Source organism: Myotis myotis, unplaced genomic scaffold, assembly GCF_014108235.1.
Source record: "Myotis myotis isolate mMyoMyo1 unplaced genomic scaffold, mMyoMyo1.p scaffold_m19_p_1, whole genome shotgun sequence".
Lineage (NCBI taxonomy): Eukaryota > Metazoa > Chordata > Mammalia > Chiroptera > Vespertilionidae > Myotis > Myotis myotis.
In genome coordinates, this window is record NW_023416313.1 from 136,906,173 (window position 1) to 136,931,627 (window position 25,455).

Here is a 25,455-nt window from a genome sequence, read left to right on the forward strand (position 1 = left end):
ATCTTTAACATTTAGCACTATGTTATCTGTACCTGATTATTATTCAATAGAAGCTGGAGTGTCCAAACAGCCAATTTTTTCTACATAAACAATTATAAATATTCTTGCTAGAAACTTGCCTGATCTGAGATTATATAAACCAATCCTAAAGATAAAGATTTCAAATCCTATTACAGTCATGCACCTATAATGTTTCAATCAACAATAGACCACATATACTATGTTAATCCCATCCTATCTAATAAAAGAGAAACATGGTAATTGGCGTACGACCGCTACCCTTCGCATTGGCTAATCAGCGAGATATGCAAATTAACTGCAGGCCAAGATGGCGGCCGGCAGCCAGGCAGCTTGAAACTAACATGAGGCTTGCTTGCTTCAGTGACGGAGGACTCCAACGTTCCCCGCTTGCCGCTGCAGGCCTCTGAGCCTGCAGTTTCAAACATTGTAACAAATATAGACGCTAAACAAAACCCCAGAAACCTGCTTTCAGCGAGCCGGGATCTCAGAGCTGGAGTTGATACAGAGTTTTGATTATAGAACCGAAACAAACCAGATACCTGCTTTCAGGAGCGGAGGCCTATGAGCTGGAGCCTCAGAGCTAAAGCTGGCCCAGAATAAAAAAAAAAAAGAAAAAAAGGAGCAGTTGGGAGCTTCAGTCGGCCTGAAAACAGCCCTCAGCCCCTCACCCAGACTGGCCAGGCACCCCAGTGGGGACCCCCACCCTGAAGGGTGTGTGACCAGCTGCAAACAGCCATCATCCCCTCATCCAGGCTGGCCAGGCACCCCAGTGGGGACCCCCACCCTGATCCAGGACAACCTTCAGGGCAAACCAACCAGCCCCCATCCATGCACCAGGCCTCTATTCTATATAGTAAAAGGGTAACATGCCTCCCAGCACTGGGATCAGTGGAGCTGAGAGGCCTCCCGGAACCGGGATCAGTGTGACAAGGGGCAGCACCCAAACCCCCTGATCGCCCTGTGGCTCTGTGTGTGACAGGGGGCAGGGCCACAACCTCCCTATCGGCCCTGCTCTGTTCGTGACAGGTGAAGGCGCTCCAACCCCTGATCGGCCCTGCTCTGTACCTGATAGGGGGGAGCTCCCCAACCCCCTGATCACCCTGCGGCTCTGTGTGTGACAGGGTGTGGCGCCCCAACCCCCTCAGCCCACGGGCCCTGCTCTGTGTGTGACGGGGTAGAGCCATAACCTCCCCATCGGCCCTGCCCTGAGTGTGACAGTGGCGGCGCCCCAACCCCCTGATCAGCCCTGCTCTGTGGGTGATAGAGGGCGGCGCCCCAACCCCTCCCCCCCCCCCACGGGCCCTGCTCTGTGTGTGATGAGGTAGAGCCATAACCTCCCCATTGGCCCTGCCCTGAGTGTGACAGTGGCGGCGTCCCAACCCCCTGATCGGCCCTGCTCTGTGGGTGATAGAGGGCGGCGCCCCAACCCCCTGATCCGCCCTGCTTTGTGTGTGACAGGGGTCGGTGGCCAACTCCCCTATTGGCCCTACTCTGTGAGTGACAGGGGGGAGCTCCTCAACCCCCTGATGGGCCCTGCTCTGTGCGTGACAGGGGGGAGCTCCCCAACCCCCTGATGGGCCCTGCTCTGTGCGTGACAGGGGGGAGCTCCCCAACCCCCTGATCGACCCTGCTCTGTGCGCGACAGGGGGGAGCTCCCCAACCCCCTGATCGGCCCTGCTCTGTGCATGACAGGGGGCAGCGCCCCAACCCCCTGATTGGCCCTGCTCTGTGGGTGACAGGGGGTGGCACCACAACTTCCCCATCGACTCTGCCTTGAGTGTGACAGGGGGCGGTGCCCCAACCCCCCAATCGGCCCTACCCTGAGCGTGACTGAGGGTGGCATTGCAACCTCCCAATCTGCCCTGCTCTGTGCATGACAGGGGGCGGTGCCCCAACTCCCCAATCAGCCCTTCTCTGAGCCCGACCAGGGGCTGCACCTTGGGATTGGGCCTGCCCTCTGCCACCCGGGAGCAGGCCGAAGCCAGCAGGTCGTTATCTCCCGAGGGGTCCCAGACTGCGAGAGGGCACAGGCCGGGCTGAGGGACCCCCTCCTCCCCCTCGAGTGCACAAATTTTTGTGCACCGGGCCTCTAGTAAGATTATAATGGAGCTGAAAAATTCCTATTACCTAGTGACATCACAGCAGTCATACATTGTAGTGCAAAGTATTACTCACATGTCTGTGGTAATGCTGGTGTACAGTATTTATAAAGTCTACAGTAGTGGATATTCACTTACCACTCACTTGCTGACTCACTCAGTCCTACAGACTCCATTCATGGCAAGTGCCCTATACAAGTGTACCATTTTTTAATCTTTTATACCATATTTTTACTGTAGCTTTTTAATATTTAATACACTCATACTTATCATTGTGTTATAATTGGTTACAGTGTTCAGTACAGTAACATGCTATACAACTTCATAGCCTAGGAACAACAGGCTATACCAGTGGTCGGCAAACTGTGGCTCGCGAGCCACATGGGGCTCTTTGGCCCCTTGAGTGTGGCTCTTCCACAAAATACCGGCTCTTCCACAAAATACTGACTTCTGTGCATGGGCCACGAAGTTTCAATCACACTGTACGTGCACGCCAGCACGTGCTATTTTGTGGAAGAGCCACACTCAAGGGGCCAAAGAGCCGCATGTGGCTCGCGAGCCGCGGTTTGCCGACCACGGGTATACCATACAGTCTAAGTGTGTAGCAGGCTGTACCATCTGGTTTGTATAAGTGAACTTCATGATGTTCACACAATGACAAAATTGCCTAACAAGGCATTTCTCAAAATGTATTCAAATTGTTAAGTGGCACATGATTGTACAACAAAAATCCTTATAAGAAACTTCTTTTAGCCCTGGCCAGGTGGCTCAGTTGGTTGGAGCATTATACCTTACACCAGAAGGTTGTAGGTTTAATTCCCCGTCAGGGCACATACCTAGGTTGCAGGTCTGAATCTGGATCATGATGTTTCTCTTTCACATCAATGTTTCTCTTTCTCTCCCTTCCTCTCTAAAATTAATAAAAACATATTCTTAGGTGAAGATTAAAAAAAAAAAAAAGTTCTTCTAAGCCCTAGTGACTAACTTATTGGATCACATTAAACTAAAGAACTAAATATATAAATATATTATGGTTAGTAATATCTTCAGAAAAATCACTTCTACAATTAACTTTTACAACCTAGCCAATAGCCCAAACCAACACTTGCTTTCCTGACTCTAATAATATATACATATATATATACATAATAATATATATGTATATATTATTAGAGTCAAGAAAAAAAATATATGTATATATTTTTTAAATTCTGCACAGCACATGTATTCATAGTCTAGGATGACAGAAAAGTAAATTTATTTAACAAAGCAGCCTATAGGTATTTTATTGGGTAAAATTATATTTTAACATTATAATGTTAATTATGATTCTTAAATTTAGGGATTTTTTTTCATTCTGAGTCTACTTAATCCTACAAGGAAATAATTCCCCTTTATGTTTTGTGATTACAAGAGGATACATGTTCATTGTAAAAATTCAAACATTACAGAAATATTAACAGTAGGAAGTTAAATTTCCCTAATCCTAATCTCTCTTGTCCTCTGATAACCACCAATAATAATTTGGTATACATTCCTACAGAATTATTTTCTGTGCATATAAATAAGCAAGTTTTCTCAACTAGTATGGTTTTGAGGGAACGAAGAGGGAAACAGAAATGAGGAAAATTCTTTTGTAAATATGCTTGCTAGTATAAAAATATGTTTAAATGCCAAAGGTAGAATATAAAACTGTATATATTATATAACCCATATTTTGTTTATAAACAAATATCTGAAAAATGACAATAGCCACCAAGGAAATAAAAACAAAGGCACAATCAGGTATCACTTCACATGCATTAGGATGGCTATAACAAAAAAGGCAGATAATAACAAGTGTTGGTGAGAATGTGGAGAAATCAGAACCCCAATACATAGATGGTGAGAATGCAAAATGGTAGAGCCCTTTGAAAAACAGTGTGGCAGATCCTCAAAATGTTAAACATAGAGTTACTATATGGCCCGGTAATTCTACTCCTAGGTACATTCAAGAGAAAGTAAGACACACATCCACACAAAAATTTGCATATGAATGGTCATTAGCAGCATTATTTATGCTAGCCAAAAAGTTGAAACAACCCAAATATCCCTCAACCAAGGAGTGGATAAATAAAATCTGGTATTATCTATAAAATGGAGTATTATTCTATAAATATAAAAGCCCAGTGACCAGAACAGCAGAATGACCTGAATGACTGGTGGCTATGACACGCACTGTGGCAGTCAACCAACCTGATCTAGGCCTGATTGGCACCTCTGGCCCCACCCCCTGGCCGGCCCCACCCCCTGGCCAGCCCCACCCCCTGGCCAGCCCCACCCTCGATTGGCCCCCAACACCCTGATGGGGGTGGGGCCGGCTGGCCAACCACCCACGGCCCCTCCCCCAGCTGGCCCCACCCCGGATCAGCCCTCAATACCCCAGGCCTCTAGTCCTATACACTAAAACCCTACTATGCAAATCGACCAACCAACAGAATGACCGGCAAAATGACTGGTCACTATGACACATCTGCCGCCGGAGAGTGAGGCAACAGGCAGCAGCGATCAGGGGGTGGGGCCAGCCAGTAAGCGGCACCAGACTGCCAGCCAAAATGAGTGCCCCCTGATTGCCAGGCCCACCGGTCGCTTCACAGATGGCCCTGATCGCCAGCCAAGCCTAGGGACCCTACCCTATATTTTGGGAAAAGTCTCTTAGATTTAAAAATTAAAACCTGGCAAGGATACTCTAACACTGAAAAAATAGGATGATGCAGTGATGACATGAATGGACTCTGGCTTGCACATTTTGTGGTCAGCCCTGATTCTGACACTTGTAACTATGTGACAAAGCCAATTACTTAACTTCTCTCTGTTTCAGTTTTTCCATCCATAAGATGGGGAAAATGGTACTACTGCCTGAGAAGGATCATGTTATGTACTTTTTTTTATAATCAGGGCAAAAAAATGTACCTGCCCATACAACAGCATGATGCCTTTCACCTGTATGAAAAGTATGGTCACTGGTGCGTGCAGCGTCCTGGATTGCGAGAGGGATGTCTGACTGCCGGTTTAGGCCCAACATCCCCCAAGGGGTCCTGGATTTCGAGAGGATGCAGGCGGGGCTTAGCGACCCCCTCCTCCACCCCGCCCCCCCATTCATGAATTTCATACACCGGGTCTCTAGTTTGATAATAAAAGAAATGAAGTACTGATACATGCTACAATAGATGAATCTTGAAAACATTATACTAAATGAAAAAACAACAGTGACAAATAAAAGCACATTTTATATGATTCCATTTATATGAAATGTCCAAAGGAGCAAATCTAAAGAGACAGAGAGTGGATTAATAGTTGCTTAGGCTTGGGAGTATGGAGGGAATGAGGAGTGACTATTAATGGTGATGGGGTTTCTGCATGGAGTGATAAAAATGTTCTAAAATTGATTGTGGTGATGGTTGTACAACTCTGTAAATAAATAAAAACCACTGAATTGTACACTTTAGGTAAACTAAAGTTTTATAAATTTTATAAATATATTTTATTTCAGTAAAACTGTTAGAAAATGGAATGTGTCATCTCTGAATGGTACATACTAGTAATTTTATTTTTTTATTTATATCTTTTTGTAATTTTCAAATTTTTGGCAATGACTAGGTATTATTTTTACATCAAGGAAAAAAATAATTATTTTTCTTTTTTAAAAAATATATTTTTAATTAATTTTAGAGAGGACGGGAGGAGAGAGAGATAGAAACAACAATGATGAGAGAGAATCATTGATTGGCTGCCTCCTGCATGCCCTCTACTGGGGATTGAGCCTGCAACCTGGGCATGTGCCCTTGACCAGAATCGAACCTGTGACCCTCCAGTCCACAGTTTATCTATCCACTAAGCCAAACCAGCTAGGGCAAATTAATTATTTTTCAAAGTGCTTCTTGAGAGAACAGAACGATATTATATTATATTAGGGGTTCTGATGGAGTTGCCACTTGTATTCATTTAGTTATTCATTTATTAAACACCTTGAGGAATTGTTTCAGCAGGAGAAAAGTTCTAACTCCAAGTCAACAAATTACATCAACTTAACAGATAAGACTCTTCTGTTAACTTCAAAAGATAAATTACTAGTATATATCACACCACCAATGACTTCACTGGTGTGATGACTTGGGGAGAGTGAAAAGGGAAATAGAAATGAGGAATGGTCTTAATTTTGCAGCAAAAGTTATATTCCTTTATGTCAAAAAGTCTCAGAAAATTCTTTCTTCATTAAAATTTTCAAATTTTAAAACCCGTTTTAATATTAAAAATAAAATCACTGCAACACTTTAATAGCAGAAAAGGTATATCAAAAATTCAATTAGCAAAAAAAGGGTAATAACTCAAAAATACTGGCAATCATTTCTTTAAGATACTTTTGGCTGTCAGGTCAATCATTAAAACAATCTTTATGTAAACTGTTAGCAACAACAAAAAAAAATTAAAGCAAGGAAAGTTAAAGGAGTTCCTTGGAAATAGTTTGCCTTGGAGCTGAAAAGAACATATGGAGGAAGAGGGATAGGCAATGGGTTATTTCAATAACATTTAGGTAATACCAGCTAAAAATTAAATACTCTATCATAATCTCCAAGGACAGTAACTTCAGAAGGTTTCTAGAAAGTAGTCTCATCTAAATCTTTTATTAGAAGAGCAAGAAAAGGCATCTATATTTTGAAAAACTTCACTGGCTATCCTGATGTGCAGCCAAGGTTAATCACTGTATGAATCAATACTCCTCAAAGGAAACAAGAGAATGAAAAATCGGTTCTGTTTTAAAAATTATAAACAATGTAGCAAACACATTAGAGTGAGAAAAACTTGAGAGCAAGGAGAGTACATACTTGAACTAAGGAAGCAGAAAGTAAAATGGAGTGAAGGGGCTGGAGTCAAGACCCAACTCATAAAGCAGAATCTACAGGACCTAATAACCAAGTAGTTGTGGAGAATGAAGAAGAAACAAAAGGAAAAAATGATTGTAAGGTCTCCAGTTTAAAAAACCAGATGGCGCCGAAACCGGTTTGGCTCAGTGGATAGAGCGTCGGCCTGCGGACTGAAGGATCCCAGGTTCGATTCCGGTCAAGGGCATGTACCTGGGTTGCGGGCATATCCCTAGTGGGAGATGTGCAGGAGGCAGCTGATCGATGTTTCTCTCTCATCGTTGTTTCTAACTCTCTATCTCTCTCCCTTCCTCTCTGTAAAAAATCAATAAAATATATTTTAAAAAAAAACAAAAAAACCCCCAGATGGTTAGTGATGCCATTAACCAATATATGGAAGGAAAAAGAAAAAAAAGAAGCTGTTTTGAAAGTTAGAGTTACTAGAAAAAAGGTTCAAGGAGATTAAAGGTTATTTGTAATGTTTTACTACTTAAGTTGGATATTAAATATAGATGTTGACTTTATTATCCTTTTTTAACTGAACATACAAATAACATACAAAATTCAACTAGAAACAAAGGGTCAAAAACTCACTAGGGATCACTGCTTTTATACACCTTTGTATCTAAGATATAGGTAATGATTTTTAAAAAAGGGGTGGGGGGCCGAAACCGGTTTGGCTCAGTGGATAGAGCGTCGGCCTGCGGACTGAGAGGTCCCGGGTTCAATTCCGGTCAAGGGCATGTACCTGGGTTGCGGGCATATCCCCAGTGGGAGATGTGCAGGAGGCAGCTGATCGATGTTTCTCTCTCATCGATGTTTCTAACTCTCTATCTCTCTCTCTTCCTCTCTGTAAAAAATCAATAAAAAATATATTTAAAAAAAAAAAAAAAAAAAGGGGGTAGGGGGAGGAAGGTGGAGGTAAGGAATTTGGGTTTGGACCCAGAACATTTGCAGAACTAAAGAACTATATCACTCAGAGATAGAAACTAGAGAAAATATTTGGAAATGGTTGGCATACAAGAAAAATGCCACGGACGCCATGGATATAGATGAGGACTCTCCAGGAGAATTTGTGGAAGACTGTTTGGTTTGTAGCCATAGTCAAGGGCCAACTAAAAGGAGAGAGTCAATTGGGACTGAGAATAATCAAAGGGATAGAAGCTTTTACTAATTCCATTTCCCAAAAGCACATATAAAGGCATCAATTTAAAAAAATAAAAAAGCTACTATTTATGGTTATTTTACTTAGTGGCAGGTCCAGAATTTCCAGAGAGCTGGAGTTAGAGAAGTAATCTGTCGGAAGGAGGGCTTGACGATGCTTCTGCACAGTACTACATTAAGTCAGAAAAAATACTAACTGTCCGCATCAAAAAATCAAGGGAAAGAGATTTCAGGGAAATATTTCCCCTCCCCTTCAGGACCACCACTGCCAGACTGTTGTAGGCATTGCACCAAACCTGTTACCTAATCTTTCAATCCTCCTTTCTCTCTTTTTAAAATTTTAATCAACAGACTTTGCTTTTAGAGCAGTTTTAGGTTCGCAGCAAAACTGAGCAGAAAGTACAAAGAGCTTCCATATAACTCCTTGTCCCCACATATGTATAACCTCCTCCACTATCAACAGCCTCTTAATAAACTCATTAGGTAATGAGGAGACTGAGGCTTGATGGGATCTGCTCAGTCAGGATCACAAATCACTGCACCTCTCATCTGTATTCCCACAGCTCTCCTGGCTCACATCTTTCCAGACTTCCTCATTGCTCATCTGGATATAGGATACATTTACATGCTTCTCTTTTATTGTTGTACTGCTAGCTCTTCAATGCTAGGGTTTGTGTCATTCATTTCTGTATCCCTATAGCTAACAACGGGTAAATGTTTTGTTGAATTAAGCATATGAAAAAAAGTGGGTGAGAATAGCATCAAGAAAGCCAACAGGAGACACAGTGTCAAGAAACGGATGGGTAATAGTGTTAAATGCTACGGAGAGCCATCAGCACATCGGAAGTCATCGCTGACATTGAACTGATATTCCTTACTCACTTACTGAACGCCTGCTACATGCAGGACAATGTGTTACGCACAGCGAACATGAAAATATAAAATTTGGGACACGTCAAAAGACTGTCGGGGAAGCAGTCATAACTAAATTCTTGATCAGGAGAGCAAATCAGAGAGTCAGGCCTGCAATTGCCTACACAGGTAATTTGGCTCGAGTAGATCCGAAGTCAACTGAAAAGGGTCACAGCTTATCTCTTAATAAAACTTCTGATGGGCGGAACGAGGTGAAAAGGGGCCAAAGCACCTCGGCACCGGTGATGACAGCAGGTGGCCAGGCAAGTGGACTCTCTCCGGAGTCTCTCGCCCCCTAAGCGGGATCGGGGCTGCCGCCAGCTGCCAGTCTGGGGCGGGAAAAAACAGACACTTACCTCTGAAGGCACCTCTACGGCCGTGGCCCAAAGGGGCCGGGGATTCCTTCGCGAGGCCCCACGCCGTGGGATTGATCAGAAGAAACCCGGGATCAGACCGGTAGGGACGACGCCACAGACCGACTTTCCAAACTACAAAACGCGAGCCCCAGAGCCCAGCACTGCGACGCCAACTCCCACCAGCTGGAAGTCCGACGACTGCCACCGAACCTTCCGCCCAATGAGGAAACGTCACCACTCGGTGTAGTCCAGCCTTTCAAGACGAGGATGCACTTCCGCTTCCGGGGCACCCGCCGCGTTCCTTCACTGCGTGGAAGGGGTATATTGAGATGTTCCTTTCCTCCCGCTGACTTTAGACTTTCGTTTTCTATCGCTCAACAACGGCGGCAGCAAAGTTGTTAAAATAGGAGGCGACCTCAGGAAAGAAGTCCGGCCTCGAGGAGCCGCCTTAAGGAAAAGTGACTAAGCTGAGCAATGCTATTTAAGGGGAATGGTGAGAGCTGAGGTCGCGCTGAAGTGTAGGAATTCCTCGCGCTCTAGAGACTCCGAGGAGGGGGCGGGGCTTAGGGCGTCCGCAGCCTGGGGAGGCGGGTCAGTTGTCGCTGCCGGTCTCCGCTTGCGCGTGCGCGGTGCGCACCTTCCCTGCGCTGCTTTCTGCTGCAACATGGAATTAAGCGCCGCGCGGCAAGCAATACTGCAACTGCTTCATACCGTGGCTCCGGCCGACCGCCCAGCGCTGCTCGAGTGGATGCGAACTTCCCGTAAGCGATCAGAGCCAGAGAAGGCAGGCGGTTGGGCAAGGATAATGCTCTGGGGACTGACTTTGGGGACTTAGGGTGAGGCCAGAGCCACTCATGGCGGGGTCTCTAACTCTGCTACGGGTCAGGTGGAAGAGGGCACATCTCAGATCTTGGCAGGTTGAGAGCCCAGTTGGGATCAGGTGCACGAAGATTAAGTGCAGGCCCTGGGTTGTTTGTGATTGCGCTGCAGACTTCAGACAAGCCGCTAGAGGCTCCTCGTGCCTAACCCTTTTTCTGAAGAAGAAAGAGAAGGCAGGTAGCCTTCACCCCCACTCCCCCATTACACCCACAAACTTGTGACAACCAGTAGTGTGCTACCCAAGAAAGCACTTTATAAGGGAAGTTTTAGGCTGCAGAACTGAAAGTTTCACCCTGCAAGTAAAATCACCTGTAGTTAGTGAATTTATTTTTTCAGTTGTAATATGGGAGGGGAGAGAAAAGGGAAAAAGACTTTGATTTTAAACTGTTAACAAAACTAGTAACTAATATTATAAAGCACATGTTAGCGCTCTCCGTCCCCGGAGCACGTGGTGCCTTTCCCTTCCTTTCCACCGCACCCTCCTCCTCCCTTCCTCGCTTACCGTTAGCTTCCTCACTCCCAAGCTCCAAGGACTCTTCCTTTACTTCCATAACTTGTTTCCTAAGCCCAATTCTTTGAGGAATTACGTTTTCTACCTCTAATTTACCCAATAAATGTTCTCGTACAAAAATAAAAAACACAAGTCAGAATCGAGGAAATGTTATAATTAGGTCTAGTTATTGAACAGTGGGATGATCATTTTACGCAAAGTAAAGCCTGGTGAAGGCACAAGAAAATAGAGTATTGCTTGTTTGGGAGGTAAGCCAAATCATACTATGCCTAAACACTGATTCCCGTGTTTATTTTCATTCAGATTCATGACTTGAAATAACTGTTTGTTAATGACTCCCAATTTTAGACTTTCAACCCTTACTTCTACCTGGAATTCTCTATGTGATGTTAGAGTCAATCAGTGGGTTTGGATATTATTATTATTACACATTTGGGGAGGTCATTTTAGATAAGATGCCAAATTACAATGAACTTGGACATCTGATAGTAAGATTTTAGACTGGAAAGGAGTGAAAACCAGAGACTTAGCTTCATATTTATACCCACATACACGATTCAAGATAGGAATTTCCAAAATGTGCTGAGACTCCTGTCACTTTATTTAAACCCTGTATTGCCAGTTTTATTCATCATATCCCCTTCTTTACAAAACACTGCCAATTTCCACTTGTTTGTGTGTTGTTTTTTCCTACATTCCTAAACACAAGATCTTCCATTCCAAAAGCCCTTGAGTGCCTACAAAAAGGTCACCTATGCCTGGTTTTGGCCATTGCACATATGCTAAAAAATCCTTGCCATAGATTTCAGTTCTTTGGAGCCATTTGAAATCTAAATCTCCAGTTTTAGAGGCATCAAATGAGACTCCATTTTTCAAAATCAGAAAAATTTCAAAGCATGTTTTAGAAGATAATTTTGTAAACAAGAAGACCCAATTACACTGGCTAAAGAATACATTTTTACTTTTTATAAAAAAATACATTTTTTATTGATTTCATTGATAAGGGAGAGAGAGATAGGAACATCAGTGATCAGAGAGAATCACCAATCGGCTGCCTCCTGCAGGCCCCCTTACTGGAAATCAAGCCTGCAACTGGGCATGTGCCCTTGACTGGAATCGAACCCGGGGACCCTTCAGTCCACAGGTTGACGCTCTATCCATTGAGCCAAACCAGTCAGGGCCATTTTTACTTTTTTAAAAGGCACTTTCGTTGCCTTTCTCCAGCAGGCCCTGTAGTCAAAGAAGTTCAATCAGTTTGTTAAAAAATTAGAAAACTCCCTGAGTTTCTGAAGAATGTTTATTAACATGAATATTTTAAAATATTTCTTTATTTTTCAATTAGAGTGGACATTCAATATTATATTAGTTTCAGATGTACTACCAGTGATTAGACATTTACATAAGAAGTGATCACCCCATTAAATCTAGTGCTAATCTGAATACCATACATAACTGTTATATTATTGACTATTAGAGGCCTGGTACACGAATTCGTTCACGGGTGGGGTCCCTTGACGTGGCCTGTGGGGATTGGGCTGAAACTAGCAGTTCAGTGCTACCTGCCACTCCCACTCACCCCAGCCCCTCTGTGCCTGCCAGGGGCTCACACCCAGTCAGTCCTGATCGGGAGATGCTCCCGCCGCCGCAGCAGCACTTGCCAACCATGAGCCTTGCATCTGGTGCCCATCCCAAAGGGGTGGCAGGAGGCCAGGATACGATTAGCCCTCTGGGCAGGCAGTGGGACACCCTTGCCGCCCAGGATCTGGATCTGTCCCACTGACGTTCGGCCAGTTGTCAGGAGCCACCTGGTGGCTGCTTTTATATTGTTTCTTCCTTGCGGATTGTCTAGGGAGGGGGAGTGGCTGTGATGTCCGAGGCTGACTTCCAGGAGGCCAGTGGCCCTGTCAGGATATTGCCGGCAGCGCCGGTCCATCAGTGCCTGGCCGGTTCTCCAGAGATTGGACCTGCAGGCCTACTGAGGGAGTGAGTGGCTGCTGTTGGACTGGTGGCCATTGGGATGGGTTGGTCAGCTGAGCGGCACTCCCACTGTGGGAGCGCACTGACCACCATGGGGCAGCCCCTGTGTTGAGCATCTTCCCCCTGGTGGTCAGTGCGCATCGTAGCGACCGGTTGTTCGGTCACTTAGGCTTTTATATATATAGATATTCCTCATCTGTAATTTACAGTCCCAGGACTACCAATTTGTTCTTAATCCCTTCACCTTATCACCCATAATCCCTTCCCCTCTCATCTGGCAACTATGAAAATGTTCTTTGTATCTATGAGTCTGTTTCTGTTCTGCTTGTTCATTTATTGTGTTTTTTATTTTTTTATTTTTTTATTTTTTTTTATTATTATTTTTTTTAAATATATTTTATTGATTTTTTACAGAGAGGAAGGGAGAGAGACAGAGAGCCAGAAACATCGATGAGAGAGAAACATCGATCAGCTGCCTCCTGCACATCCCCCACTGGGGATGTGCCCGCAACCCAGGTACATGCCCTTGACCGGAATCGAACCTGGGACCTTTCAGTCCGCAAGCCGATGCTCTATCCTCTGAGCCAAACCGGCCTTGGCCATTTATTGTGTTTTTTAGATTCCACATATAAGTGACATCATATGGCATTTGTCTTTCTCTGTCTTATTTCACTCAGCACAATACCCTCTAGGCCAGGGGTGGGCAAACTTTTTGACTCGAGGGCCACAATGGGTTCTTAAACTGGAACGGAGGGCCGGAACAAAAGCATGGATGGAGTGTTTGTGTGAACTAATATAAATTCAAAGTAAACATCATTACATAAAAGGGTACGTCTTTTTTTTTTTTAGTTTTATTCATTTCAAACGGGCCGGATCTGGCCTGCGGGCCGTAGTTTGCCCATGGCTGCTCTAGGCCCATCCATGCTATTGCAGATGGCAAGATTCCATTCTTTTTTTATAGCTGAGTCATTTTCCATTGTACATATTTACCACATCCTCATTCATATATTGATGGACACTTAGGTTGCTTCTATATCTTATAAATAATGCTGTAGTGAACATATGCATGTATACAGGGTTGGGCAGGAGTAGATTTACAGTTGTTCATGTGGAAAATAATACAATCTATATAATAAAAGCCTAAGCAACCATTATGGCCGAACGACCAAAACGACTGGTGGCTATGCTGTGCACTGACCACCAGGAGGCAGATGCTCAATGCAGAGGCTGCTCCCTGGTGGTCAGTGCACTTCCACAGGGGGAGTGCTGCTCAGCCAGAAGCCAGGCTCATGGCTGGCGAGTGCAGTGGGGGTGGTGGGAGCCTCTCCTGCCTCTGCGGCAGTGCTAAGGAGCAGCGAGCAGGCGGGTGGAAAGGAGTGAGGGGTCCAGGACTGCGAGAGGGCACAGGCTGGGCTGAGGGACCCCTCCTCCCCAGTGCAAGAATTTTGTGCACTGGGCCTCTAGTAGTTAATAAATAGTAATGCAAGAATAAACTTTGTTTCACCTACTCACAACTGTAAACCTTCTTTTGCCCCCACACTCTGTCTTTTCAATTTAATGTTTTGGGTTTCTTCTGATAAATACCCAGAAGAGGAATTGCTGGGTCCATCTTTATCTCTTATTGTAGCCTTTGTTTTAAAATATATTTTGTCTGGGCCCTCCCCAGTTTGGCTCAGTGGATAGAGTGCCAGTCGGCCTGCAGACTAAAAGGTCCTGGGTTCAGTTCCACTCAAGGGCACGTACCTTGGTTGTAGGCTCCATCCCGGCCACCAGGGCCTCTTGCAGGAGGCAACCAATTGATATGTCTGTTACATCAATGTTCCTCTCTCAGTATCTCTCCCCCTGCCTTCTACTCTCTCTAAAAATCAATGAAAAAATATCCTCAGGTGAGGATTAAAAAAAATAAAATATATTTTGTCTGGTATAAGTATTGCTAGCCCAGCCTTTTTTTTTTTCATTTCCATTTTCATGAACTACCTTTTTCCATCCCTTTACTTTCAGTCTGCATATGTATTTCAATCTGAAGTGAGTCTCTTATAGATAGCATATAAGGGTCTTGTTTTGGTCTCCTTTCAGCCATATGATTTCTTTTGATTGGAGCATTTAATCCATTTACATTTAAAGTAATTGTTGATAGCCCTAACCGGTTTGGCTCAGTGGATAGAGCATTGGTCTGCGGAATGAAGGGTCCCAGGTTCAATTCCAGGCAAGGGCATGTACCTTGGTTGCGGGTGCATCCCCGGTAGGGAGTGTGCAGGAGGCAGCTGATCGATGTTTCTAACTCTCTATCCCTCTCCCTTCCTCTCTGTAAAAAATCAATAAAATATATTAAAAAAAAAAAGTAATTGTTGATAGATATGTAGTTGTTGCCATTTTATTATTCATATTTTTATATTTTTTCCCTTTCTTAAAGAAGTTCCTTTTTTTAAAAAAAAAATCTTGCATGGCATCTTGCTACTTTTTTTTTTTTTTTTTTAAATTTTTTGTTAATCCTCACCTGAGGATATTTTCCCATTGATTTTTAGAGTGGAAGGGAGGGGGAGAGACAGTGAAAAAGAAACATCAATGTGAGAAAGACACATTGATTGGTTGCCTCCTGCACATGCCTGACCAGGGCCAGAGATGGAGCCTGCAACCAAGGTATGTGCTCTTGACCAGAATCAAACCTGCGACCCTCCAACTGGAGGGTCGCAACGCTGTGTCCACTAAGCCAAACCAGCCAGGTCTTAAAGAAGTTCCTTTAACATTTCTTGTAATACTGGTTTGATGGTGATGAATTCCTTTAACAACTTCTTGTCTGGGAAGCTCTTTGGCTCTCCTTTGATTTTAAATGATAGCTTTGCAAGGTAGAGTAATCTTGGTTGTAGGTTCTTGCTTTTCATCACTTAGAGTATTTCATGTTAATCCCATCTGGCCTGCAAAGTTTCTGTTAAGAAATCAGCTGACAGTCTTATGGGAGCTCCCTTGTAGGTAGCTAAGTGCTTTTCTCTTGCCACTTTTTTTTTCTCTTTGTCTTTAATCTTTTGCATTTTAATGATGATGTGTGTTGGTGTGGGCCTCTTTGGATTTATCTTTGGGACTGTCTGCACTTCCTTAACTTGTATATCTATTTCCTTCACTGGGTTAGGAAAATTTTCTTTTTCCTCATTATTTTTTTCAAATAGGTTTTCAGTTCCTTGTTGTATCTCTTCTCTTAGCACCCCCGTGATGCAAATGTTGGTATGCTTGACATTCTCCCAGAGTCTCCTTAAATGATGTTTTAAAATATTATATATTTGCTGTTATGATTGGATATTTTCTGTTTCTTCATCTTTTTTATTTTTAAATTTATCTTTATTGTTGAATGTATTACAGATGTCACCTCCCCCCCCTACTCCCGCCCCCTCCCCAGGCTTTCACCTCATTATTGTCTGCGTCCATGGGTTATGCATATATGCATATCAATTCTTTGGTTACTCTCTTCCTGCCGCCCCCTCCCATTCCCTCTGAGAATTGTTACTCTGTTGCATGCTTCCATGCCTCTGGATCTATTTCGTTTGTCATTTTATTTTGTTCATTAGATTCCACATATAGGTGAGATCATATAGTATTTGTCTTTCTCTGACTGGCTTATTTCACTTAGCATAATACTCTCCAGGTCCCTCCATGTTGTCTCAAATGGTAAGAGATCCTTGTTTTTTACAGCTACATAGTATTCCATTGTGTAAAGTTACTGTGGCTTTTTAACCCACTCATCTACTGATGGTCACTTGGGCTATTTCCAGATCTTAGCTATTATAAATAACCCTGCTATGAAAATAGGGGTGTATATTTTCTTTTTTACTGTTGTTTCAGGCTTTTTAGGATATATTCCTAGAAGTGGGATCACTGGGTCAAATGGCAGTTTTTTACTGATTTCAGCGAGGAAAGGAGAGGGAGAGAGAGAGAGAAAATATCAATATGAGAGAGAATCATTGATCGGCTGCCTCCTGCATGCTCCACCCTGGGGATTGAGCCTGCAACCTGGGCATGTGCCCTGACCTGGTATTGAACCACGACCTGCTGGTTCATAGGTCTACGCTCAATACTGAGCCATGCCGGTTGGGCATGGCAGTTCTATTTTTAATTTTTGGAGAAAACTCCACACTCTTTTCCATAGTGATTGTACCAGTCTGCATTCTCACCAGCAGTATACTAGGGTTCCCTTTTCTTCACATTCTCACCAGCACTTGTTGTTTGTTGATTTATTAATGGTAGCCATTCTAGCAGGTGTGAGGTGGTACCACACTGTCATTATATTTTGCATCTCTCGTTCAATTGATGATTAGTGATTTTGAGCATTTTTTCGTATGTCTCTTGGCCATTTGCATGTCCTCTTTGCATATCTATTGAGGTCCTCTGCCCATTTGTTAATTGGGTTGTTTGTCTTTCCTTGGTTCACCTGTATGAGTACTTTATATATTTTGGAATTAACCCCTTATCAGGTGTATCATTGGTGAATATGTTCTCCCATACAGTGGGCTCCTTTTTCAGTTTGATGCCGGTTTCTTTTCTGTGCAGAAGCTATTTATTTTGATGTAGTCTCATTTGTTTATTTTCTCCTTTGTTTACCTTGCCCTAGGAGATGTATTGGCAAACATTGCTACTAGAGATGTCTGAGATTTTGCTGCCTATGGTCTCTCTAGGATTTTTATGGTTTCATGACTTACATTTAAGTCTCTTATCCATTTTGAATTTGTTGTGTATGGTGTAAGTTGGTAAGTCTATTTTCATTTTTTTTTTTTTTTGCATGTACCCTTCAGTTTTCTCAGTACCATTTACTGAAGAGACTGTCTTTACTCCATTGTATGCTCTTGCTGCCTTTGTCAAATATTAATTGAGTGTAATGGCTTGGGTTGATTTCTGGGGTCTCTGTTCTGTTCCATTGATCTACAAATGCCTGTTCTTATGACAGTACCAGGTCGTTGTAATTACAGTGGCTTTGTAATATAGCTTGATATCCGGTATTGTGATCCCTCCAACTTTGTTCTCCTTTCTCAAGATTTCTGTGGCTATTTAGGATCTTGTTTTGTTTCATATAAATTTTTGCAGTGTTTGTTGTAGATCTGTGAAATATGCCATTGGTATTTTTATAGGGATTGCATGGCATCTATGGATTGCTTTGGGTGGGTAGTATGGACATTTTAATGATGTTAATTCTACCAATGCATGAACACATATATTCTTTTTTGTTTAAAAAGTATGTTTTTATTGATTTTAGAGAGAGAGGAAAGGAGAGAGAAATAGAAACATTGAAGAGAGAGAAACATCAACATTGATTGGCTGCCTCCTAGGTACCAAACCTGTGACCCAGGCTTAAGTTTCTTAAAGTTTTTGTAACAATGGTAAATGGGTTTTTTTAAAAAAAATTCTCTTCCTGAGATATATATTTATAAAAGCCTAATATGCAAATTGTTCCCTCGGGAGTTTGACTGGGAGACTGGGAGTTCGATCGCTCGGTTTGAGGTGCACTGACAACCAGAGAGCGGTGCGGAACGAAGGAAGGCCCTAGCCAGCAGCCGGGGAAGGCAGGCCCTGGCCAGCAGCCAGAAGAGAGGCCCTGGCTGACAGCTGGAAGGCCCCAATCGGCCCTCATCGCCGGCCAGGCCTAGGGATCCTACCTGTGCATGAATTTCATATACCGGGCTTCTAGTTGATGTATAAGTGCCATTGATTTCTGGGTGTTAATTTTGTATCCTGCCACATCTTGGAATTCATTTATTAAATCTGGTAGTTTTTTGGTGGACTCTTTAGTGTTTTCTATGTACAATATCAGGTCATCTGAGAATAATGACAGTTAAATATCTTCCTTTCCAATTTGGATGTCTTTTATTTTTTCTTGTCTGATCACTCTGGCTAGGACTCCCAGTACTATACAGACAGTCCTTGGGTTATGTTGGACTTGACGTATGTCGTTTCGTGGTCACGTCCCATTTAGTTATAAAAAAAAAAAAAAGTTCCATCATTTCAACGCATGTACATATGTGCTTTGTTTTTTATTATTTATTTACCACAAGTAAAGGTCAGCAATTGTTATCTTTCTTTTAAATTTTTTTTACTGTTTCACTTCATTACTGCTGTGTATGTGCTCCATGTGAGGACGTAGGTGCTTATGTAGGTGGGTTCTGACTTACGGCGAAAATTGCATTACATCGTGCCATAGGAACGGATCTCCGACGTAACCCTAGGACCTACTGTATTGATAAAAGTGCTGAAAGCAGTCAACCCTGTCTTGTTCCTGTTCTTAGGGGAAATGGTTATAGTTTTTACCCATTGAGTATGATGTTGGCTGTAGGTTTGCCCTGTAAGGCATTTATTATGTTGAGGCGTGTATGATTCTTCTATATCCACTTTGCTGAGAGTTTTTTTTTCTTCAAAAATGGGTGTTGCACTTTGTCTAAATGCTCTTTTTGCATCTATTAATATGATCATTTGATTTTTATTTTTCAATTTGATTACGTGATGTATCACATTTATTGATTTGTGAATATTATATCAGCCTTGCAATCCTGAAATCATGATATTTGATCTTTTTAATATAATGCTTGATCCAATTTGCTAATATTTTGTTGAGGATTTTAGCATCTATGTTCATCAGGGTATTGGACTGTAATTCTCTTTCTTTGTAGTGTCTTTATCTGGTTTTGGACTTAGGATAATGCTGGCCTCATAAAAAGAGCTTAGAAGTGTTCCTTCCTTTTCAATTTTTTTGGAATAGTTTGAGGAAGATAGGTGTTACTTCTTTGAATATTTGGTAAAAGTTCACTGTGGAGCCATTCGGGCCAGGGCTTTTATTTCCTGGGAGGTTTTTTGTTGTTGTTTTGGTTTTAATTTACCTTTATTGCTGAAAGTATAACAGATGTCCCCTCTTCCGTCCCTTTCCCCCCATTTACACCTTCCACTTCGCTTCTGTCCCCTCTCCTGGCCTTCCCTGCACTATTGTCTATGAGCTATGCATATATGCAGATATGTTCATTGACTAATCTGGCCCCTGCTTCGCCCCCCTCTGAAATATGTCAGTCTATTGCATGCTTCCATGTCTCTTGATCTTTTTTGTTCATTTTATTTTGTTCATTAGATTCCAAGTATGAGTCAGATAATGTGATACTTGTCTTTCTTTGATTTTATTTTGCTTAGCATAATACTCTCCAAGTCCCTCCATGCTGTCTTGAAGGGTAAGAGATCCTTCTTTTTTTTACAGCTGCATAAATATTCCATTGTGTAAGTGTACTAGTTTTCTAATCCTTTCATCTACTGATGGATACTTGGGCTGTTTCCAGATCTTAGCTATTGTAAATAATACTATTATGAACATACGGGTGCATATTCCTTCTGATTGGTATTTCTGGCTTCTTAGGGTATATTCCTAGAATCGAGATTACTGGGTTAAATGGCAGTTCCATTTTTAATTTTTGGAGGAAACTCTACACTGTTTTTCATAGTGGTTGTACCAGCTTGCATTCCTACCAGCAATGAACTAGGGTTCCCTTTTCTCCACATCCTTGCCAGCACTTGTTTGTTGATTTATTAATGGTAGCCATTCTGGCAGGTGTGAGGTGGTACCATATTGTCATTTTAATTTGCATTTCTCTGAAAATTAGTGACTTTAAACATTTTTTCATATGTCTCTTGGCCATTTGCATGTCCTCTTTGGAGAAGTGTCTATTTAGGTCCTCTGCCCATCTTGTAATTGGGTTCTTTGTCTTCCTTTTGTTGATTTCCTGGGAGTTTTTTAAAATTACTGCTTCAACTTCAACTGTTGTTATTGGACTATTCAGATTTTCTGATTCCTCCTGATTCAGTTTTAGAGGATTGTATTTTTCTAGGATTTTGTCCATTTTGTCCAGGTTGTCCTGCTTGTTGTCATATAGTTGTTCATAGTATTTTCTTAAAAACCTTTGTATTTCTGTGGTGTTAGTTGTTACTTCACAACTTTTGTTTCTGATTTTTTTATTTGGGTCCTTTCTCTTTGTTTCTTTTTTTTCTTTTTCTTCTCTCTTTTTTAAAGGTTTCTTTCTTTTTTTTTTAATAATTAAATCCTTATTGTTCAGATTATTACAGTTGTTCCTCTTTTTTCCCCCCATAGCTCCCCTCCACCCGGTTCCCACCCCACCCTCTGCCCTTACCTCCCCCCCCCCCACTGTCCTCATCCATAGGTGTACGATTTTTGTCCACTCTCTGTCCGCACCCCTCACACCCCTTTCCCCCCTGAGAATAGTCAGTCCACTCCCTTTCTATGCCTCTGATTCTATTATATTCACCAGTTTATTCTGTTCATCAGATTTTTTATTCACTTGATTTTTAGATTCACTTGTTGATAGATGTGTATTTGTTGTTCATAATTTGTATCTTTACCTTTTTCTTCTTCTTCCTCTTCTTTCCTTTCAGCATTTCATATAATCCTGGGTTGGTGGTGATGAACTCCTTTAGCTTTTTCTTATCTGTGAAGCTTTTTATCTGACCTTCAATTCTGAATGATAGCTTTGCTGGATAAAGTAATCTTGGTTGTAGGTTCTTGACATTCATCACTTTGAATATTTCTTGCCACTCCCTTCTGGCCTGCAAAGTTTCTGTTGAGAAATCAGCTGACAGTTGTATGGGTACTCCCTTGTAGGTAACTGACTGTTTTTCTCTTGCTGCTTTTAAGATTCTCTCTTTGTCTTTTGCCCTTGGCATTTTAATTATGATGTGTCTTGGTGTGGTCCTCTTTGGATTCCTTTTGTTTGGGGTTCTCTATGCTTCCTGGACTTGTAAGTCTATTTCTTTCACCAGGTAGGGAAAGTTTTCTGTCATTATTTCTTCAAATAGGTTTTCAATATCTTGCTCTCTCTCTTCTTCTGGCACCCCTATAATTCAGATGTTGGTATGCTTGAAGTTGTCCCAGAGGCTCCTTACACTATCTTCATATTTTTGGATTCTTTTTTCTTTTTGTTTTACCGGTTGGGTGATTTTTGCTTCTTCGTATTTCAAATCTTTGACTTGATTCTTGCAATCCTCTAGTCTTCTTTTGGAACTCTGTATAATATTCTTTATTTCAGTCAGTGTATGCTTAATTTCTAGTTGGTCCTTTTTCATATCCTCGAGGGTCTCACTAGATTTTTTGAGGGTCTCACTAAATTTATCGGCGGTTTCTAGAGAATTCTTGAAAAACCTTAAAAGTGTGGTTTTGAACTCTATATTCTGTAGTTTGCTTTCCTCCATTTCTGTCATTTGTGACCTGTTTCTTTGTCTCCACATTTTTTATGCTTCCCTGTGTTGATAGAGTGGCTTTCTGTGCTAAGTGTCCTATAAGGCCTAGTGCAGGGGTGGGCAAACTTTTTGACTCGAGGGCCACAATGGGTTCTTAAACTGGACCGGAGGGCCGGAACAAAAGCATGGATGGAGTGTTTGTGTGAACTAATACATGTTAACACTGCTGCTGGTGAAGGAGCGGAGGGGAGAGCAAGAGAACCCTCCGCTCTTTCAGCTCCGCGGGCCGGATAGAACAGCCGAACGGGCCAGATCCGGCCCGCGAGCCGTAGTTTGCCCACGGCTGGCCTAGTGGCTCAGCCTCCCCAATTACGTGAGGTGGACACTTTTGGTGCACCCCTTTGTGGGCTTTGTACATAGTCTTGTTATAGTTAAGCCTTGATTGTTGTAGGTATCACTGGGAGGAATTGACCTCCAGGCCAATTGGCTGTGAGAATCAGCTGTGTCTGCAGTGGGAGAACTTCTGTGCTGGAGACACCCTTCTGGGGCAAGACTTACTTCAGTGGGTCTTTGGTGCTCACTGAGTCTGCCCCCTGAGTGTGTCCCTTATGGATCTGAGGAGTTGTACTCTGTGTGGCCAGAGTGAATCTTAATGCTATTTTTGTTTTGTTTTAAATATATTTTATTGATTTTTCACAGAGAGGAAGGGAGAGGGATAGAGAGTTAGAAACATCGATGAGAGAGAAACATCGATCAGCTGCCTCTTGCATACCCCCGACTGGGGATGTGCCCGCAACCAAGGTACATGCCCTTGGCCAGAATCAAACCCGGGACCTTTCAGTTCGCAGGGTGACGCTCTATCCACTGAGCCAAACTGGTCAGGGCAATACTACTTTTGTTTTTCTAGAATTTATATTCAGCCTCCTCCTAGAAATACTTTGAAGCCCCAGCTTAGGTTATACTATATAGGTGAGGAAAGAAAAAAGAGCTAAAAGACTTTCCTTCCCGCATCACTTCAGAGAACTAAGTAATAAATCTTTATATATACCAGTGCTGCTCAAAGGGAAATTATGCAGAGAAAGAACGTTTTTATGTAGGGACACAGAGTGGTATAGTGGAAAAGAGCAATACCTTTATTTAGAGCAGTGGTTCTCAACCTTCCTAATGCCGCGACCCTTTAATACAGTTCCTCATGTTGTGGTGACCCCCAACCATAAAATTATTTTAGTTGCTACTTCATAACTGTAATTTTGTTACTGTTATGAATCGTAATATAAATATCTGATATGCAGGATGTATTTAGGCGACCCCTGTGAAAGGGTCGTTCAGCCCCCAAAGGGGTCGCGACCCACAGGTTGAGAACTGCTGATTTAGAGGCACAAAACCTAGGTTATTTCCTTGTGCTGCTATTGGCTTGCTTTGTAACTTTTCACTGATTTCTCCAGCTACCTGACTACAATCATAAAAGCTATTTTTTTCCTTTTTTGTTCCAGGAGATTTTGATGAGTTCACTCACGATAATAATGACAGTATGTTGAAAAGCATAGCAGAAGATCTTCGGAATTGCTTACCTCTAGAAACCATGCTTTCCTCAGAACATCTAGCCCTCCAAAAAGTAAGTACATTATTATTAATTTACTCTTAGTGCTACTTGAGAATTCTCCAGTTCTTTCCTAACCCCGTAGTCTCTTCAGACTTATAGTCCTGAATTCTGCTTTAAATAATTTTCATATAGTGCTTCAACCATGTTCCTGATTCTTTTGAGTCTCTAAGCCCTCTGGCTTCCCAGTATTTTTCACTCAACAGACATTTTTTTGAGGATATCTGTTTGCCAAGCACTCAACCTCCTTCCAAAATCACAATCCAACAGTAATCTGGTCCTGCCTGTATCACTGTCCTGATTTTCTCTTCCCTGTTTTATTTCCTTCACTTTTATCAATGGTGAAGTTTACGTCTTTGTTTCCTTCTCCTACATTTGCATTGTACAATTTTTGCTTATTCTTCTATTTGTTTATTCCTAGAATTAGTTCTCATTTATCTTCTCCAAACAACCCCTCATTCAAGTCCCTTCAAATCCCAACTCCTATGGGATTACAAATGCTATACATATTGTTTCCTAAAGCAAAGCTAATGATAATAATGTCTTCTCCCACTGATTTGAAAATAGCAACCCTCCATATGGTTTTTCTAAGCAGAGGAACTAAATCCTGTACATTTTTAACAGTATTGTGCACGTTGTGAACAGTTAGCAAATCTTAGTAAACATCTGCTCATTCAAGTGGATTCTCAAAGGAGGAAAATAATGAGTAGTATTAAAACTGAGAGAAATATCTAATATTGGATGTTATTGACAAAACAAACTTATTGGTATCATGGTATACCACAATCCATAAAATGAGGAAAAAGTATTCATTGCATGTTAATGATCAACCCACAATTCCATATGCTAAATTTCACACACTTTTTATTTTCTTTTCTTTCCTTCTGGTCCTTGTGTTTGTTCATACATTTTATGTACTTGTAATATAGATTGTGTGTGTGTATATGTGTGTGTGTGTGTGTGTGTGTGTGTGTGTGTGTAGATATAGATATAATTTTGTAAGTTTCCAAGCAGATAGGTTGATACTTTACCATAATCAAGGTAGAAGGAATCAGACAAAATTTTTTTCTTTGTAGCCACTTGCTGTTACCACTAGTATTAATAGAGGGCCATAATTTGTAAGCATGAAGGTTTACTAACATTATTATTTGAAAACTTTTCCTCTAAGCAAAGATTTCTTGCTAAGTATTTTGATGAGTAAGTCACTGACATGGAGTACTCAGAAGAGCTGGTATTAGTTTCCATTTTGACCCCTCTTACTAGCTACTGTCATTTCTTTGGAGAAATCTCTCTGGGTATCAGTTTCTGTACTTGTAAAATATACTGCTTTGGATGGACAAGATGGTCTCAAAATACTCCTTTCAACTAAAATTGTATATATTTCTCATTGCCATGTTTTGCATAATTACAGGTCAAATAAAAAGTTGTCCACTAACAAAGTGACTCCCATTTGTGTAACTTCATTGAGATTCATTACCTGAATGAGCAGATGAAATCCATTAAAGAATTGGGTGACTATGCGAGATGGGCACTTCTAATCTGGATGGCAGAGTGTCTCTTTGACAAGCACACTCTGAGAGACAGTGATGAGAGTTCAGCCTTAGACTGGCTTCCCATAGCCACAGGGGTCACTTCCCTGGTCACCAAAGCAGTACATGCATGTTAGTGTTACCTTTATCTTTTTCTTATGTTCTTTCATTTGTATCCTTCCTTCAAATGAAGTAAATTGGTCCCCTCACACCCCCCAAAAGTCTCAGAAATAAAATGAAAGAAGGGCAGAGTTGCTGATGTAAGTGAAACTAGTCTTTCTGTGCCTTGTTGCTGGCAG

General features: G+C 42.1%; 2 protein-coding genes across 3 annotated transcripts in view; one reads left to right on the forward strand and one right to left on the reverse strand.

The window, feature by feature from the left end:
* The window catches only part of SRP54 (signal recognition particle 54), a 55,346-nt gene extending 45,591 nt beyond the window's left edge, over positions 1-9,755 (reverse strand). The window contains exon 1 of the mRNA XM_036353136.1: positions 9,454-9,755. The gene's annotated coding sequence lies outside the window, so the exon portion shown is untranslated. The remainder of the gene's footprint in view (positions 1-9,453) is intronic.
* Positions 9,756-9,779: 24 nt separating this feature from the next.
* Positions 9,780-25,455, forward strand: part of LOC118678021 — a 36,166-nt gene continuing 20,490 nt past the window's right edge. The window contains exons 1-2 of one of the 2 annotated variants that reach the window (XM_036353142.1): positions 9,780-10,214; positions 23,521-23,642. In XM_036353142.1, coding sequence (XP_036209035.1) covers positions 9,944-10,214; positions 23,521-23,642 — 393 coding nt within the window. In that variant the 5' untranslated portion in view covers positions 9,780-9,943. The remainder of the gene's footprint in view (positions 10,215-23,520; positions 23,643-25,455) is intronic. The other variant, XM_036353141.1, reaches the window with a different exon arrangement.